At 40.1% G+C, this 18,460-nt stretch overlaps 1 protein-coding gene across 3 annotated transcripts in view; it reads left to right on the top strand.

Moving 5' to 3' along the window:
* Window positions 1–18,460, top strand: part of inpp5f (inositol polyphosphate-5-phosphatase F) — a 143,141-nt gene that overhangs the window by 117,230 nt on the left and 7,451 nt on the right. For all 3 annotated transcript variants that reach the window (XM_052027641.1, XM_052027644.1, XM_052027642.1), the window contains 7 exons: window positions 2,456–2,533; window positions 3,623–3,743; window positions 10,359–10,487; window positions 13,543–13,660; window positions 15,170–15,368; window positions 17,715–17,786; window positions 17,952–18,025. In XM_052027641.1, the coding sequence (XP_051883601.1) occupies window positions 2,456–2,533; window positions 3,623–3,743; window positions 10,359–10,487; window positions 13,543–13,660; window positions 15,170–15,368; window positions 17,715–17,786; window positions 17,952–18,025 (791 nt within the window). The remainder of the gene's footprint in view (window positions 1–2,455; window positions 2,534–3,622; window positions 3,744–10,358; window positions 10,488–13,542; window positions 13,661–15,169; window positions 15,369–17,714; window positions 17,787–17,951; window positions 18,026–18,460) is intronic.

Here is an 18,460-nt window from a genome sequence, read left to right on the forward strand (position 1 = left end):
AACCAATGATAGTTTAAGTTTTGACTGAAGATCTTTGCCTGGCTGTTATCAGACTTAAGATATTTTTGATGATTGAATTTTTCTGCAGCCATCTTGATTAACAGTAGACTCCACCTTGTTGCAACAGGCACTGTGATTTGAATCTAATCTGTGTAAAGGGAATTCAAAAATGGGGACCATTTTTCTCCATCCTTGTACAGCATTGATGGCAGGTGAATAGTTTTGTTCTCCCCTGCCTAGCTAATTGATTAGATATCAGCTTTTCCCAATAGAATTCCCATTTTAAGTTTTGCAGATTCTAAAATACAATTTATTTTGATTCCAATTCCATAGTTGCTTCATTTAGAGACCAGTCTTTAGTACAATGATCAAAGCTAATGTAGAATTTGGAATTTCGTTAATTGTAATCAACAGATGAAAATGTGGGATCTTAATATTCTGCAACAAATGTGATTGCTGCATTGTTATCGGTGTTTTTATTGGATTGGGTATTTTTTGGGATTCAAGGAATGTAGAGGCAGTTTGAAACCTATTAGCAGATTGTAGCTATCCATTTTAAACAGGCAATCAGGATGCATAATCCCATATGTTCATGCCTATGGTTGAAAATCAACAAGACTGGTTTTTAGGCTTTCCTTTCATTCGTTCCCTGTGGTTTAATATATTGCAAGTTGCTGCATGGTCATATAATTAAGATTAAAGCTTTTTCCAACTCTACCATTCCCATTGTACTCTGGTGGAAAAGCAATTTGTGAAATGTCAATTCTCAAAACATTACAGAAATTTTCCATCTAATATGTAAACATCCGAAAACTGTTTTGGACGGTGATGTGTTTTAAATGTTTGCCTTCACTCTTAGAATACCTAAAGGAATTGCTGTAATCTTTTGATTAGCAGTCACTAGGATATGGTGTAAATATCTTTAAATTGCCACTCCTTTGTGGGGCAGTCAGAAGGTGTGGCTGAAGTTGAACAGGATGGTGAGCTGTGAGACATTTCTGTGCAAGAATTGAATAATAAGTGCCAATAAGGCAATTTATTATGATAATGAAGTCTAGGATTTTCGTGCAAATATCAGTGGAGCTCTGCACATAACAAAACATGGTGCACACTGAAAGTTTAATTCCCTAACCCAGATCAAACTTGTGGTATCAACTTTGTAAAATCACCTCTGGTTTTGGCTCAATTTGGTTATCAAAGATCAAACTATCAAAGTCTATTTCTTTTTCTTTTAGGCATGTTACATCTTTTTAGATGCCATTCAGTCATGAGATGTACAAAAGACAGTAAACATGATTTGATTTTTTTCAGAGCAGCCCTGTTAATTAAAAAAAAGTGCCTCTCTTGACCACTTCACACCTTTTTGAATTTGCTAACATTGTCTCCTCTGGCTGTGTTTCACAATGTGCAAAATTTAAAATCAAGAGCTGCTTCCTATTTTTGAGCCATGCATCTGGTTAAAGAATGTTACATTAAAAATCATGATCAGGTTTCAATATATCTGCATCCTGTAAGAATCTCAAAAGGTTAATGGTGGTTTCCCAGAGTCTCTTTTACTGAAGTGTAAAATGATTGCCCTTTTGGAGATTGGGTTTGAGTCAGGTCAGCAGCCACTTTTCTGTCATCCAAATTAATAAATCCAGTGGTACTATTGGAAGTGTATAATAAACACATTATTAAAAATTCTCTACACAGCAAGCCTCTGGCCCCACTGTGCTGTCTTTCCCTGTAGGAGCTCCATGCTTTGTTTGCCTCAATGCATTGATGCTACTGTTCGTGCAGCTGCAGGTTGGTGCCAACAATGGACAATGTCTGATCCTGGGTTGGCTTGTGTTATGGTCTGTGAACATCTAAACCTGGTTAAATTTATTTCAGATTTTGTTAAAATTCAGTTTCCAAATTGAGATTTAAACTCCTTAATGACATGGGCCATATGTTGTACTGGAATCTGTACAGATTTACTCAATGTATTTGCAATCGCACCAGGAAATTTTATTTTTGACTGGAAAGGCAGAATTGCCCTCCAGTTTACAATCTGGCTGGCTTGTTTATAGCTGGTTAATTTGATACATTTCCTTTGCTGTGGGAAATCCCAAAGACTGAGTGCAGCAATGTGGAATGCAGAATATTGGAATTGCTCACTGTAACTGGCTGAAGTTCGGAATAAGCTACCTTTTCTCCCCGCTTCTCCAATCTGTCCAAGGCTTACTTTATCCCGTATTCTTTGTGTACTGAAGTTATCTCTGGACTTGAGACTGAAATTTATTTTTTGATGATTTATTGTGTGATTTTTTTTTTTGATTTATTGTCCAATTTTTAAAAGAGTACACACAAAACAAATCTGGCATTCTTACCCTGACGTTTAAATGCTAGAATGATTTTTTTTTAATGAACCAAAATTCAAAATGCGCTAAACTGGCTGCTTTTCTCCCCATCTTCGCCCCCCCACCCCCAGTCGAGGAATGAAGTTTGAAAATGTGCAGACGCTTACGGATGCCATCTCTGACATCATCACAGACATGAAGTGGGGCTGGTTAGTGTCTTCATTTATTTCCTTTCCAAGTGTGCATGATACACAAGGATAACAAGTGTGCTTGTTGTAATAAAAGTTTATGGAACTAAAGACTATCTGCTGGAGTGTCAGTGTTCAATCATGTTATAAGCATTCAATCTTGACTCTGCCCCATGGTAATAAAGCTGGTTAAATTCAAAATAATAACTTCCTTGGTGTGTTTCTGTTGAGTTTGTTTCTTTTTATATGAACTAAAGCCAGAGGTGCACAGAAATACTAAATAGAAATATTTTGTTAAGCACCTTGTATTTTCAGCTGAGACATTGATTGCTTTATTCGCATCACTGTGATTGGATGTCATCGCAATAAGCAGAATTTTTGCACAGAGCTCCTGATGTTCTGGTATGAGGATGGGCCACTTTAACGTAATTGGAATGAAATCCTCTATTCAGGCAGCATCCATGGAGGGAAATGGACAATCAATGTTTTAGGTCAAGACCCTTCATCTGGACTGAAAGATGGAGGGGAGATGGCCAGTATACTTTTTATAGCCAAATTATGCATTACTTCAGATTCCAGCATCTGCAGTCTCGTGTCTCAACATTGAGTAATAACTAAACTGGGGACTAGCATGTCATCTTTAGACTTGACCATAATTTCCTTTTGAGTAGTGATGTGATTGAAGTGCTCAGTTTTACAGTTCATTATGAATATTCAGATGATTTGTGTTGTGAAAAATAGGCAGCCTTTTATTCACCACAGGATGTCATTCTTTGCCTTGTAATCTGCTTCAGGGACAACAGCATCCCCAGAGGTGGCCTTTGCCTTAGAGCTCTACGAAGCTAGATTCCCACATAGAACTTTACTGTCGAATAAAGATGTTGTTTTTGAAAGTTGCAGTTTCTTAGCCTGGAAACAGGAAATGTTGGCATTTCCCACTAGAGAAAATAAAACTAGAACAAAATCATCCGGCACAGCGCACTCTGAGAACTGATTCTGATATTTTTGCTCGTAGAGCAAGCACTGTTTTTGTACGATGCGGTATTAACCTAGCCGACTGTGGGGGTGATCGAAGCAAAGGTGAGCCATTGTTATTTTACATCATTACAGGGTTGACCAGGCTGGAGAGATTTGTAGGCAGGAAGGGATCTTCAGGGTGAACTGTATGGACTGTTTGGATCGGACGAATGTGGTTCAAGCTGCAATTGCTCGAGTGGTCATGGAACAGCAGGTATGATATTGCTGGGAAAACATCTTTTGACAGACTTCAAATTAACATCTCTTATCTCAAGTGCTTTCCTTAACTCATAATTACTTTCTTAATCATTCTCTGTATCCACTCTCAAAATGTAAAGGCTTCCAGGCACAAGTATACTGAGATTACTTAAATGAATGTAACAGTATTAATGTTAACTTTTTAATCCTTTCTTAAAGCTCACGCTGTTCACTTTACATATCCTTTGATCTGCGAGTCATCACTTGAAAAATTAACCATGAGTACGTGCTAATTGGCAATTCTGCAGAGATGTCATGTGCATAGTAACTGATTTCAGTATCCATCCTATTAAATGAAGATAGTCTGCAGAGAAAAAAAAATTGCATTGTTCACAATAATCTTGTATAACCCAATAATTATTCGCCATTACTAATTGCTGCCTAGAAACGACCAGCAGATGGTCATGTCATATCTACAATACAAGATGCAACTCAGTCACATTCGGTACTGAAAAGGTGAATCGAGCACTTGACATGAGCCTCCAGCTAGCTGTTGGCCAGGTCTGGGTTTCTTCAGCTGTGTGCGGAACATCTGTCAATATTATGGAAGACCAACTTCTAAGGGCAACATATTAAATGCTGTTTATCAACCTTGTTGCTGACTACTAACACAACTCCCTTCTGGGACAACTTCCTCCAAAGGAAATTGCATTTCTAATCCTTCTCCTCATCTTGTACACTGGTTAGATACCGTCTGTACTTTGATCATTACCTCTTTGTCTTATGGCTCAATTTGTCTAGTGGATGGAGTGAAATAGATGTTGTCATTTTATACAGTGAAGAATTGCTTGATCACTAGTTTTGCACAGTATCAAGTTAACACACGTTGCCTCTTCAACGTCCTTTAACGGTTAGAAAGATGAATCCTTCACCTCTTGTTCAAGTTGAGCTGCTGTTTGTCAGAACCGAATGGTAAAGGAATTAAGTGTTGATTCAATTTGTCACTCTTATCTTATAAGTCAATACAGACTGCACTTGTATTACTATATGTTGCAGGAATTGATCTGGGGGAAAAAACAATTCTGAGTAAACAGCTTTAAATTGTATTGACTGTTAAGGTTGGGGTGGAGATGAATAAAAATAAGCAGAATCACTTTAACAGAGAATTTTTCAGTCCAGTAGGTATTTGGCCAGAAGGATAAGAAGAGTAAATGGATTATATAACACCCACTATCAAAAAGATAATTGTGGAGCAATTTGGAAATTTCTTGTACTGAATTTGTGCTTGCTGCAAGCTTGGCATTCAGGAACTGCTTGTAACAATGTAAAACTGCTGTGCTGGGTATGGTCCCACTGGAATTAAACTGATCGTATGTGAGAATTTTCAGATATTTTTCAAGTTGTGATACAACATATTTGAAATAAGTTTGAAATGCAAAAAGGAACTTCATGTAAACAAAACCTGAATAATCAGTCAATTTTTGAACCCCTTAGGCTGCACGAGGAGAAGATATGCATTTGTGCTGTGTTCTTTGACTTCCGAACTTCTCAATGGCTTTTAAAAAAGTACAGCCCTATATAATGCAGGGGAAGCAGAAGCCACTTTATGCACAGTGGAAAGAGCAATGAGATAAATGAACGTGGAGTATTTAATGGTTGAAGGACAAATGGTAGGTTGAACGTTGGGAGAACTCCCCTACCGTTCTTTAAATGGCACCATGGAATCCTGCGTATAAAACTTCAATTACTCTTTCTGGTTTGCTTTCACATTTCATCCAAAACAATGGAACTGAGTGCAACACTGCCGTGTGTCAATCTGAAGAAATTCGGTGTGATTATTGCCAACTCATGAGTGCAGCTTGGGCTTGCAAGTTCCCATCTTGGAGAAGAGAGTGCTGGCACTCTGGCCTTCAATCTGATGTGACTTAATGTTAGAATACCCAAAGTTAATGTAGATTTGAGGGTCCATGCAAACTGCCACAAGGGCACATCTGCATTGAGCCTGCAGCAGAGCAATAGACCATTAAGCCCAGTTGATCAAAGTGTGATCAGATTTTGAAGACAACCAGTGTGGTTTAGTAGCAGTGTGAATGAGGCTTGTATCTTCTGTGAAAATACTCTACTGGTCTATCACTGACCCAGTGTAGTGACTTGGCTTGTGAGCTGCTGGACTACATGGCTTTTGTTTTGGGTACCTTTAGTGACTTGTCACAACTGAATTGAGACTGTATTTTTCAAAATTTACTGAATTCTGGAAGATACCGGCAAATTGGAAAACTGCAAATGTGACTCCATTGTTCAAGAAGGGGTGAAGACAAAGTGGGAAACTATAGGCCTAGCTAATGTCTGATATTGGCAAGATGTTGGAGTCTATAATCAAGGTAGAAATAGTTATCTATTGAAGCTCAATAAATCAACATTGTTTTATGCAAGGTAAATCCTATTTGACAAATTTGCTAGAGTTCTTTGAGGATGTAACAAGCAGAGTTGATAGAAGGGAACCTGTAGATGTGAAAATCCAAATACATTACAAGGCATTTGACAAGGTGCCATGTGTAAAAGGCTAGTGATCACGATAAGAGCTCATGGTGTTAGTGGAAGTGTGTGGGCATGGATTGAAGGTTGGATGTTGCGTGGAATAGTCAGAATAAATGTCTTTTTCAGGCTGGAAGGGTGTAACTAGTGGAGTGCCTGAAGGATCAGTTCTTGGCTGTCAATTATTTGTTTTACATTAATGATCTGGAGGATGAGGTAGAGTGCAAGGTCTCCGAGTTTGCTGAATAAGGGAAGGGCATGTTGCAGTGAGAATATTCGAACTTTGCAACTGGATATTGATAAGTTGAGTAAGTGATGATGTCTTGGTAAATGGAGCTTAATGTGGTAAAATGAGGTGGTGATCTTTTGCAAGGGGAATCTACAGGCAATCTGTTATCTAAATGAAGGAAGATTGCAGATGAGTGAAATACAGAGGGATCTAGGTGTTGTGCATGAATTGCAGAAAGTTAGCAGGCAGGTGCAGCAAGTGGTTAGAAAAGAAAATGGCATATTGGCATTTATTACAAGAAGGCTAGAGTTTGGGAATGGAAAGTTGTTACAGTTGCATAGGGTATTGGTGAGGCCTAACCTGGAGTACTGTGCACAGTTTTGGTCCCCCTTTTAAGAAAGTATATACTGGCATTGGAGAATGACTAGGCTAATTCCTGGAACGTCTTGAGGAGCTGAAGAATTTAGATCAATATTGTTTAGCATTTAGAAGAATGAAGGGCGATCATATTGAAGCATACAAAATTCTAAGCAGGCACTGACATGTTTCCACTTGTGAGAGAATCTCGGAGGGGACATGGTTACAAGATAAAGGGGTGGTCATTTAAAACTGAAGTGTATAGGAACCTCTCAGAGGGTGGTGAATCTCCTAATTCTCTCCCCCAGAGGGTTGTGGCGGCTAGATAATTGGGGTTGTTTAAAGAGGAAATGGATAATTATTTGAAAGATCAGGGAAACGAGGGCTTTTGGGAACTGGCACAGATGGGGAGATGAGACCTGTGGCAGATCAGCTATGCCTGGTGAGGTGGGCTTGAGGTCTCGCCCTTTTTTCTGATGATCTTAGTCAATTTCCTGGCATTCTGTCCCCAAATGCATTGTAGGAACAGCTTCACCGGTACAATGGGATGTCTGTCTGCCACCAGTTTCTTAAAGGGATGGCCAATAAATGTTGGTCTTGCCAGTGATACCCAGATCCTTAAAGTTGAATTTAAAAGGATAAAAACCTTCTGAACAATGGATCTTCCACTTGTTTTATATTGTAATAAAGTTTTCAGTCCCTTTTTCATGTTATTGCCTGGCATAACTTGGATAATGCATTCAATCCCAGATACATTTTAACTCAATCAATAGAGGCATCGAACTGAATTGGGTGAAGTGAGGCTCACTTAATGAGATTTAAGATGTAGATTTGCAATTTCAAACTTTATGACAAAATCTGTTGTGTCATATGTCCTTGAAAGGGCAGTATGTTTTTACAGTTAATTTTATAGCCGTGATATGTACATTGACCATTTTTCATGGCACAATGTCATTTCTCTTGGAGCACGATTTGTACTAATCCTCGCTGATTACTTTCCATGAATTGGCTAAGGAAGTTATTACAAGCGGAGATTCAATCCTGGGCAAAACAAATCATTTACCCATGTAGCACTATCATAAATTAGTGTGCTCTGTCTGACAACTGATCAGCACAGATTAGGACAGTGCATTCACAGTAGGATATGATCATTATAACTGACGCTATCTGAGCAATGTAGGCAAATGTCCAAGAAACCCTGGTCCTAAAGACTGGAGAGTAAATTGGGAAGAATTAAATGAAAATTGAAATCTGAGGAGCAGCATTTAGGCTGTCGGAGGCAGGGAATCTAAATCTTTATTACAAATGGAATCTTACCAGGGAAATTGGCAGAAAGTGATCAGTAATGCTATAAATTATTTTTAAATTCAAGAATTGGGCTATCATCAGTACAAAACTGCTTTGCCAGCACAATTCCATTGAAATTGTACATTTGACTATGACTTGAGTACTTTTACTATTGTATAATTGCATTGCTTTTCCATAGTTTTATTTTTTTTCTTCCATCGCTGTCCATTGAATAAGTCAAACACTCTTATGAAGGATTCTGGTTTCATAAATGGCACACGGTCCTTCCACCCTGGAGAGGAGAGTTTTCCTTTATTTCAGATGGATGGAGTGAGAAAAGGGACATTTTAAATTCCCTTTTGGAGTGGATTTGGGCTTGTGGCACTAAACTGACCAGATAAATTAAATCCATAGCATTAACTATGGACTTCCTGAAAGTGGTGAAATTAGTTGGAGATTTGGGGAAGGGTGGGATGGAATGGGGAATAGAAAGGTCTTTGCTTGGGACTTAATTTTTGATGGTGTGCCTGACTTAGTTGGTCCCTGAGTTGATGAAGAGAGATGGGGGATTTGAGCAGATACTTCAATGTTGGATTTGGGGCTTTGGTGGCAGAGTCCCTGCCTTTTTAGACGAGTTAATAAATCAGAAAACCTGCCTATTCAGTAATTTTAAAGATCTGTTTGAAGAAGAGCAGAAATTTCTGCTTGTGTGCCTCACTGAACAAATGTCATAGTCGTACAGCATGGCAATGGTCCCTATGGCCCACTGTGTCCAGGCCAGGTATTTTAATTCTTTTCCCAGCACTTGGAATTTTAAGTGCTCATCTAAATACTTAAATGTTCTGAGAGTACCTACCTCTATCACTACCTCGGGCAATGAGGTTGGTTTTTGTAGGTTTAATCTTTTTTTAAAAAAAACACTTCCTCAAATCCTCTCCAAGCCTCCTAGCCTTTAGATTAAACCTACCCCTTCTGCTTATAGGTAACTCTACTAGGGTGTAACATTTCTTACTATCTACCCAATCCATGCTGCTCGTAATTTTATACATCATCTGGACTCCCCTTAGCCTTCTGCTTGCTAAAGAAAGCAAATGCAGCCTATTGAGTCTCTCCTCGTAGTTGATACTCTAGATCACTGGCAACATCCTGGTGAATCTTCTCTGTACTGTCTCCAGTGCAATCATGTCCTTCCCATCGTACACAATCACTACCCTCCTCACAGTCAATAACATGCCAATTTCATGTTGTGAGACCTTGCTAATTGTACCTTCTACATTCACGTCCAGACCTTTAATGTATATAACACATAGCAAAGGTCTTAGGATCGATCCCCGCAGTACACCACTGGTCACAGGCGTTCATTCCCAAAAACAGCTTTCAACCATCACCCTCCTCTCACCAAGCCATTTTCAGATACAATGAACTCTGATGTTTTGAACCAGTCTCCTGTTTGGGACATTGTCTAATGCCTTACCAACCTCGTCAATGTGCTTATCTACCTCTTCAAAAAAGTTATTCAAATTAACATGAGACGACTATTCTTAACAAAGGTGTGTTAACTGTCATTGATCATTTGCCTGCCACTCCAAGTGTAGATTAATCCTGCCCCTCAGAATTTTTCCCAATAATTTCCCCACCACTGATGTTGGACTTGCTGGCCTGTGATTACCTGACTTATCCCTGTTGCCTTCGATGAAGGGGCCACATTTGCTGTCCTCCAGCCATCTGACACCTTGCCTGTAGCCAGAGAAGGTGAGAACTTTTCTGTCAGAGTTCCAGCAGTCTCCTCCCCTACCTTCCACAGAGGCCTGGAACGTACCTCATCAGACCCTGGGGATTTATCTATCTTTAAGGCCACTAGGAAACCAATCCCACTACCTTTTCAGTCGTAATTCATTTTAGAATCCTACTGCCCTCTATTTCCCTGCCACCGCCCCCCAAACTCCTCCAACTACATCCTCCTACTCCATAGTGAACACAGATGAAGAAATCTGTCCAGTGGATTTCTTATTTTCAAAAATAAAGCATCGAAGTGTATTTTGTGCTGCTTAATAAGAGAATTGCCATTCAAGTGCACGGATATCCTTTTGCACGGAGTCTGAGGTCTATTGTGGAATCTAAATGTACTGCGAGTGGTGCACTACGTTTCGGGTGTGATGGCATGTCTTGCAAAAACATGAATAGTTCATCGATTTTAAATTTGTTTCCGATATTCTGTCTCAGCTGAAGAAACTGGGAGTGATGCCACCTGAGCAGCCGCTGCCTCAAAAGTGCTATCGGATTTATCAGATCATGTGGGCCAACAACGGAGATGCTATTAGCAGGCAGTATGCTGGGACAGCTGCTTTGAAGGTAAAATTCAATCCATTCAAATGTTTGGAACAGGTTTGCTCCTGGCAAGGATAAGGTGGAGACATGCTAGCTACCTTTTTTGTTCAGTTTTTTATTCTGTAATTGTGTGGAGTTCTTGAGGTTTTGACCACTTTGTGAATCCCGTTAAATTTAACTGGCCTGTTGAGTTATATAATATTGCAATGTTGTTGTTGTCACACTTTTTTCAAGGGGTTGCATGTCACTGGCCCAGTTGAATTTACTGAACAGTGGATTCTAACCATTCTTCATTTAAATAATTGATAATGAATTCTAACCATTCCACATTTAAATGATAATGAACTACAGTAAATTCTGCATACTGTTGGCAGATTTTTTTAGGGAGTTGCCATCTTTACATTTGCAAGGATGTCTTCTCCAGAAAAGGATAAAACTAATCCAGCTAATTACTGCCCAATCAGCCTACTGTCAATCATCAGCAAAGTAATGGAAGAAATTGTCAACGGTTACCAATAACCTGCTCACTGATGGTTGGATTGGGCTTGTTAAGGATGACTCGGCTCCAGGACTCGTCTCAGCCTTGGTCCAAAATTGAATTCCAGTGGCAAAGCGAGTGACTGCCCTTGATATCGTAGCAGCATGTGACTGAGTGGGGCATGAAAGAGCCCTGGTGAAAAATGAAGACAATGGGCATCGAGGACAAAACACCAACTGCTGATCAGCCTTGCATGAAGGGCGATGGTTGTGGTTGTTGGCAGTCAATCAGCCCTAGTCCCAGGACAATGCTGCAGGGATTCCTTGGGTCAATGTCACGTTTGCCACCACATTCATCAATGACATTTCTTTCATCCGGTCGGAAGTGGAGATGTTCACTGATTGCACTATGTTCAAATCTTTTTGCAGTTCAGAAAATAAAACAGTCCACACCTCCCACAGCAAACCTCAGAATATGTAGGTATGGGCTGATTGTGGCAAATACTTGTGCCCCACTAGTGCCAGATAATGACTATTAATGAGTATCTAACCACCTACCCTTGATATTCAATGGCATTACCATTGTGCCTCCCTGTAACCACTGGGGGAGTCACCACTGACCAGAATCTCATCTCGCCAAGTCACACATGCTGTGGCTAAAGAGGCTAGCAACTTTTCACTTGCCTGGGTGAGTGAAGCTCCTACAATACTTGAGGTCCGTGTCATTCAGGGCAATACAGTCAGCATGATCATCACCTCATCAACCATCCTAAACTTTTATTGCATCTATCATTGTTATACTGTGGCTGCAGTATGCACTATCTACGAAATGCACAGCAGTAGCACAGCTGGGCTTTTGACAGCACTCCCCTAGCCCATGACTTCTACCACCAGGAAGGACCAGAGCAGCAGGCACATAGGAACACCACCACCTGCAGGTTCCCCTTCAAATCTCTCACCATCCTAATGTTGAAGGATGTGTTCCTTAACTTTGGTCTAAATTCTGAAACTTTTTGCCTAAGACACTGGGAGACTCTTTACCAGAAGGGCATCGGCAGTTCAAGAAGGTGGCATAACCTTCTCCAGGGCAATTAAGGTTGGGCAATAAATGCTGGCGGTTGCAGCAAGACCCATGGCCCAGCTGTGGTCAGGGAAAATACTGCAATGTAATAGTTCTTGAAAGGACACAGCTTAGCATTTATTCCCATGAACATGGTCCCATTTCCATTAGTGAGTTTGCCAGTGGGATGTCACTGCTGAGTGCCCCATTTGTTCAACACTCTGGTTGCCAAGAGTACAAGGTTTGCCCATATCTGGAAGGGCACTGCCATTTTCTTTTTGCTAAGTCCTTCATCCTTGGCTGTTTGAAAGCCCTGGATATGGATTCAGAAAAGGAGCCATTTCAAGTGCTATTGAGCAATGTCAAAATCAACCTCATGAGGACCGTTAATCAAAGATTCCTGATTGATTGGAGAGAAATTTGAGATGTAGAGAGCAATTTTAGAATCAGCAAAACCTGACCTACCTGTGTCAGCTCTTGGAAAAACTTATCAACGATAAGCCCTGCAAATTTCTACTGCTCCAGTCTATAATATTGCAGTATCGCAATAGAAAGTGATTTAATTTTGCCAAAATCTCATCCTGGTGCTAATATGTGCTTTCCTTTTGCCTATATGTGTTGCCACTTGAGAATCAGTGTTGAGAGGTGGTTGTGCAAGCTGCTTGGGGAATAAGAAATCACTTGTTTCATGACATCAGTGTGCTGGGAAGGATCAGTTGTTTCAAAGCAGAAAATGCAGCCGATACTCAGCAGGTCAGGTAACATCTGTGAAGAGAGTTGGTGTTTGGAGTTGATGGCAATTCTTTGGAACTGGAAAAGTAAAAAGTGTTGCAGAGAGGGAGGAGGGGTGGAGAGAACAAAGGGGATAACTAATGTGAAGACCAAGGCCGTTCAGGTGATGTTGCTTTTGGTGCTTTCTTTAAAAATATTTTAAAAAATCATTTGTGACTTGATCACTTCAGTAACATATTGGGCAGCTTGTTACCCTCCCCTGCCTGGTACCCAGTGATGCAGAATGTCTAATCTCTAGACTTCTATCAGGTTCTGCTGTATGTTAGGCCCAAGTCAGAGAGAGCTTGAGTTTGGATCTCTCTAAGGAGCTGCAGGCCGTGGTTCCACTGAGGCAGAAACACCAGGTTGACAAGTGCAAACTCAGTGAAGCTGTGCTGTATATTTTCCTAATATCTCTAAGAAAGGGAAAAAAGCAGGAAGTGAGGGGAAGTAGAGATGCAAATAGGTGCATCAGGTTGCTGGGATAATTATTATTATCCTCTTATCCCTGGCCCTCTAATTTTCTGTGTAGTAGATGAGTTTAATATGAATTAAGAACAAACCTTAGTTGTCATTCATGGTCCAATTTGGAAAAGATTATACTACCTTGAAAAATGAATCCAAGTGCTGACTGACAGCTAACTTTAGATTTGTATGTATTGGTCTTGAAGTTTTAAACTCAACTTTGCATGTCGAAACCAACTTTGTTAATTTTAGAACTTGCAGGTAGCAGAGTAGGTGATGTGTTCTTGTGGCCCTTTTTAATGGCAGGGTGACTTCACAAGAACTGGAGAACGAAAGCTTGCAGGAATGATGAAGGATGGTTATAACTCCGCCAATCGGTATTACCTCAATCGCTTCCGTGATGCATACAGACAGGCTGTCATAGGTAAGAGGCAACATTTTAATGTTATAATATTAAGCCATAAATCACGATGTGTAATGAGAAATGCAAGGAAATTTGTCACCCAATTATTTCTGTGCTTTCTTGCAACCCATGGGATTTAATATTGAATTCAAAATTACAGGTAATTATCAGTTTTTTTCCCCTCTGCCGATGAGGCTGTATCTTTTGTCGATTTGTTTTCTTTTTCATTCCCCTGTATCCAGCTGCTGGTTTTAAAATTAATTGTTATCTTGAAAACTGGTCTGCACCCTACAGCAGGTATTCCCTGTGTCCCCTCCACCCTTCCCCATCTGCAACCCAAATAACACTTTGTTTTCTCACTTTACGGTTCAAGCGCCACGGTAGTGTAGCGGTTAGCAATTTACGGTAGAGGCAGCATGGTAGTGTAGAGAGCCAGCACAGAAGTGTAGTGGTTAGTGTAATGCTCTTACAGCGCCAGGGAGCCCAGGTTCAATTTCCGCCATTGTCTGTAAGGAGTTTGTATGTTCTCCCTGTGTCTGCGTGGGTTTCCTCCCACATTCCAAGGATGTACAGGTTAGGAGCTGTGGGCATGCTATGTTGGCACCTGAATCGTGGCAACACTTGTGGGCTGCTCCCAGCACATTCTCAGTAACGCAAAAAGACTCATTTCACTGTGTGTTTCGATGTACATGTGACTAATAACTATTTTGTCTTAAGTAAAGCGTCTTTGACCTCTCCCTGCAGATGCTGCCTGGTTGGCTGTGTGCTTCCAGCAATGCTATTTCCAGATTTCCAGATCTTTTATTTGGCTCCAGTACTACTTGAATTTTGTATTCTTCAGCATTTTATCTTGTGTATTAAATGCCTGCAGCTGTGGAGATGGTTATAGATGTAACATCCAGTGTTGAATTATTAATAATATGTAGTAATATTTGCTCTGTTGTGAATTGATGCATTGGGGAGAATGGATCAGCTGGAGGCACAAGGTAGAATTAGGATGGAGGATGATGGGTGAGCAGATTTGGTACAATCTCAGCTTTTACATCAGATATTCTGTCAAATATTTTTTGTCTTGTAGGCATTGATGTTCCTATTTTTGGATGGGATATTAAATTCTTATTGTAAGCTTGTTGCACTTTAATGACTGCCTTTGAGCAGAGATGGTGCCGCAATAGTTCTACTGAGAGGGAGCAGGAAGTCCCTCAACCTGAGCAACTTGTTTCATAGATTCCTGTTTCCAACCTTAATGGGCAAAATTGGTAGGAATATGTCCAGATTCAAATAATACCAAAAATTTATAATGGGTTCCTTTCAGAGTATCGAACTCTATAAAAGCATTGTTCTGTAGTTTTCTTGTTTAACCCGTGGATGATTTGTATTTGGCATCTGTCTTGATCACTGTTAATTGTTGCCAAATGAAGATTGATTTTTCTGTCCTGATTCTAGTGTGTATTTTCTAAAGTGTTTTTGCAGGGTCTGTACTGTGTTAAAATGTACTTGCTGTTATGCATAATGCTGCTGTTTAATTAGATCCAATGCAGGGCATCCCAGTGACTGAAGATCTCTACTCCATCTTCAGCAAGGAGAAAGAGCATGAAGCCTTGCACAAACGCAATCAGAGGAGCCAGCAGGAACAGATCAGCTTCCTCTTGCAAAATTACATGAAACTGCTGTTACCTGACAATGAGAAGTTCCACGGAGGCTGGGCTCTGATAGATTGCGATCCAAGGTATGTAATTGCAAAATACATCAGCAGTTTTTGATTCATTCTGAGAAATTAAATATTGATGAATTGCAACCTTCTATTCTTGATTAGATGTAGAAAATAGCAACAGCAATCTAAAATGGTTTAAACTACATGGCACAGGAAAATTGATGGCTGAGTTAGTTACTTGAAGGCTGAATTTTTAATGAAAGTTAGAAGTGGCCTTTTTCTCTGTCGGTTAGTCTCACTATGTGCTAGGAATGATAGTGAGGCTGAGTTAGGTCGTGAAGAATATGCTGCTTAAAAAAATGGTGAATATGGAAGGTAAAATGTATTACTAATTTGAAATGAGCTGAACTTTGGATTGGAAAAAATCCTTTTTTAAAAAAAAAACTTCTGGAATTGTAGTTAAACATTTCAACTAATATGTGCAACTTTTTGTCTCCATTACAACCTTGTTTCCTTGCCCATGGATTTTAAGGTGCAATTTTCTAATCTTTTCAGGTGTTCTTGCACATCAAATATATTGAATGGTTTTTAATAATTTAATAGTTAACATTTCACCAAGATTTTTGCCATTAGAGGCTAAAACTGTCTTTTGCTTGGCCTGTAATTGCATGTTGAGCAACCACATTCATAAGTCATTGTTGTCATCACAGAAATGGACCCTCCAGCCCACCTTACCCATGCTGACTTTTTTGCCCATCTACACTAAACCTATTTCCTGCATTAGGTCAGTATCTTTCTATGCTTTGCCTATTTAAGTGCCTGTCTAACTGCTTAAATGCAGTGATTGTATCTGATTCCATCAGCTCCTGGCAGCATGTACCAGGTACTATTCACTGTCTGTTTGGAAAAACTTCTTCCCTCAAATCCCCATTTAAAACTTTCCCCTCACTGTAAACCTCTGCCCTTTTCTTTTTGATACCCCTACCATGGGAAAAACATTCTGACCATCTATACTATCCACGCCTCTCTTAATTTTATATACCCTTATCAGGCCATCCCTCAGCCTCCACTCCAGGGAGAGCAAGCCTAGCCTTTCCAATCTCTCCCTATAACTAAAGTCCTCCAATCCAGGCAACATCCTGGTGAATCTCTTCAGCACAGCCACATCCTTCCAATAATGTGGCAAGCAGAACCCCACACAAGTGGGTAATAATTAATTTGAGTAGTTCTGTAAAGTTTGGGTAGTGTTCAACTAAGCTAGAGTGTGGTTGAGTTTTCTATGAATTATTTTCAACAGTTTTGTGAGAGGGGCTTGTTCTAACACTGGTGTTTGGGATTTTTATGTCTGGAAGGGGTTTGCTGAGGATTTAGCTGCCTTGACCTATGAGCTCCTGCTCCAGGATGTGAATAAGTTAGAGCTTGGTCTGGAGTTCAGTGGCAAGTGGGGAAGTTCATCGATGTTTACAGTATCCAGGCTGATTTATCTTCATCGTTGGTGATTATTAAATAAATTGCTTTTGCTTTAGGATGATATCAGTAACAAATGTTACAATTATTCAGACATTTCTTGTAATTCCAATCTGAGCTTCTGTTTGTAGCTGATATTCTGCTGAGATTGGTATGCTTTGTGCTGTGGCACATCTGTGGAAGCTTTGCACTAATTTAGCCAGGATGTGTTGATAAATCCATCTGGGCTGATGACCTACAGAGGCCAGCTGAGCTTTGCTATCAACCAAGGCTGTGGTCTGATTCCAAGTCCCCTGACTAGGGCAGCTTGGCTCTCTCCAGCTATCAAACTTCTGGGCTGTCTGCCAAAATGGATTTCACTTCTATTGTAGCTAATAGAGGAAGAATATGTTTATTAAAAGAAAATTAAACGCGGAACAGCCTGTATTTAAAAAGTTATTCCTTTGTTTTCTAAATCATGTAATGGTTATTTTTACGAAGAGCTTGTGCCAAGGTACTAGTGCAGTTTTGGCACTAGTTTTAAATGCGTGTGGAATGTAATGGATCTCGATGGCTAAGACTAGTGCAAGGATGGAAGCAGATCTCTGGCAGGCTCGAGACCAGTGTTCACCTTTCACTCTCAACTGACTCTTGAAGTGACTGTTAATGACCATGACTGGTGCCTGCCTGTCCAATAAGAATCCTTTCAGTGCAGCACTGGAACCCCATCTGAAGCAAGTAGTTGAGGAGAGAGATGGGTTCCTTTTGCCTATATAGTCAATGGTGACATTCACTATTAGAATAAGTAGAGATGATTTATTATTAGTTTTATTTTCTCTACCAGTGGATGCAAATATCTAATTTGAATATTTGAGTTTTTACCCCAGAGCAGAAGCTGAAGTAATTTGTTTACAAAGGACTAGTTTTTCACATTTGAACTAATTTATATTGCTTGAAAAATTAATTCTTTTGCAGTCTTATTGATGCCACCCACAGGGATGTTGATGTACTGCTTCTCCTCTCCAATTGTGCCTACTATGTTGCATAGTAAGTAGATCTATTTATTTGAAATTCATTCTCTGCTTCCAAAGACTTCAACTGATAAAATCCACAGACATTTTGTTTACTAATCTGCCAACAAGTGATTTTTGTTCAGTGGTTCACTTGTACGTTTGGTTCTCTTCTGATTGGGCACATTGTCTCTCTTGGCAGCTATGATGATGAAGTTGACAAAGTGAACCAGTATCAGAGACTCAGCTTGGAAGATTTGGAGAGGATTGAAATTGGTATGTTTGTTTTGCTGTCGGTGGCTGATTCTCATTGGTGTCTTTTGTGATGAATGAACAGTATTTGGCAGTTTCCAGTGCTTGAACTCCCAACTTCAAGCAGCTTAACACTCTGACATTGATGGGAAAGTGGAGAGAATAAAATGGGGTTAGAATAAGATTAGTGTAAATGGGTCTTGATCATTGTTGTGGACTTGAAGTGCTGAAGGACCTGTTTCCGTACACTGACTCGTCTGCCTACTGGTCCTTGGAGTCAAAGTGTAGTTCAGCATAGAAACGGGCCCTTTGGCCCACCACGTCAGTGCTGACCATCATGCCTATCCAAACTAATGCCACTTGCCTGCATTAATTCCATATCGCGCTATGCCCTGCTCAAAGTCTGTTGCATTTCTTACAGCACTATGGGGAAGTGCTACAAGAAGGAGAGTGGTGGAA

This window comes from Pristis pectinata, chromosome 12 (genome assembly GCF_009764475.1).
Source record: "Pristis pectinata isolate sPriPec2 chromosome 12, sPriPec2.1.pri, whole genome shotgun sequence".
Lineage (NCBI taxonomy): Eukaryota > Metazoa > Chordata > Chondrichthyes > Rhinopristiformes > Pristidae > Pristis > Pristis pectinata.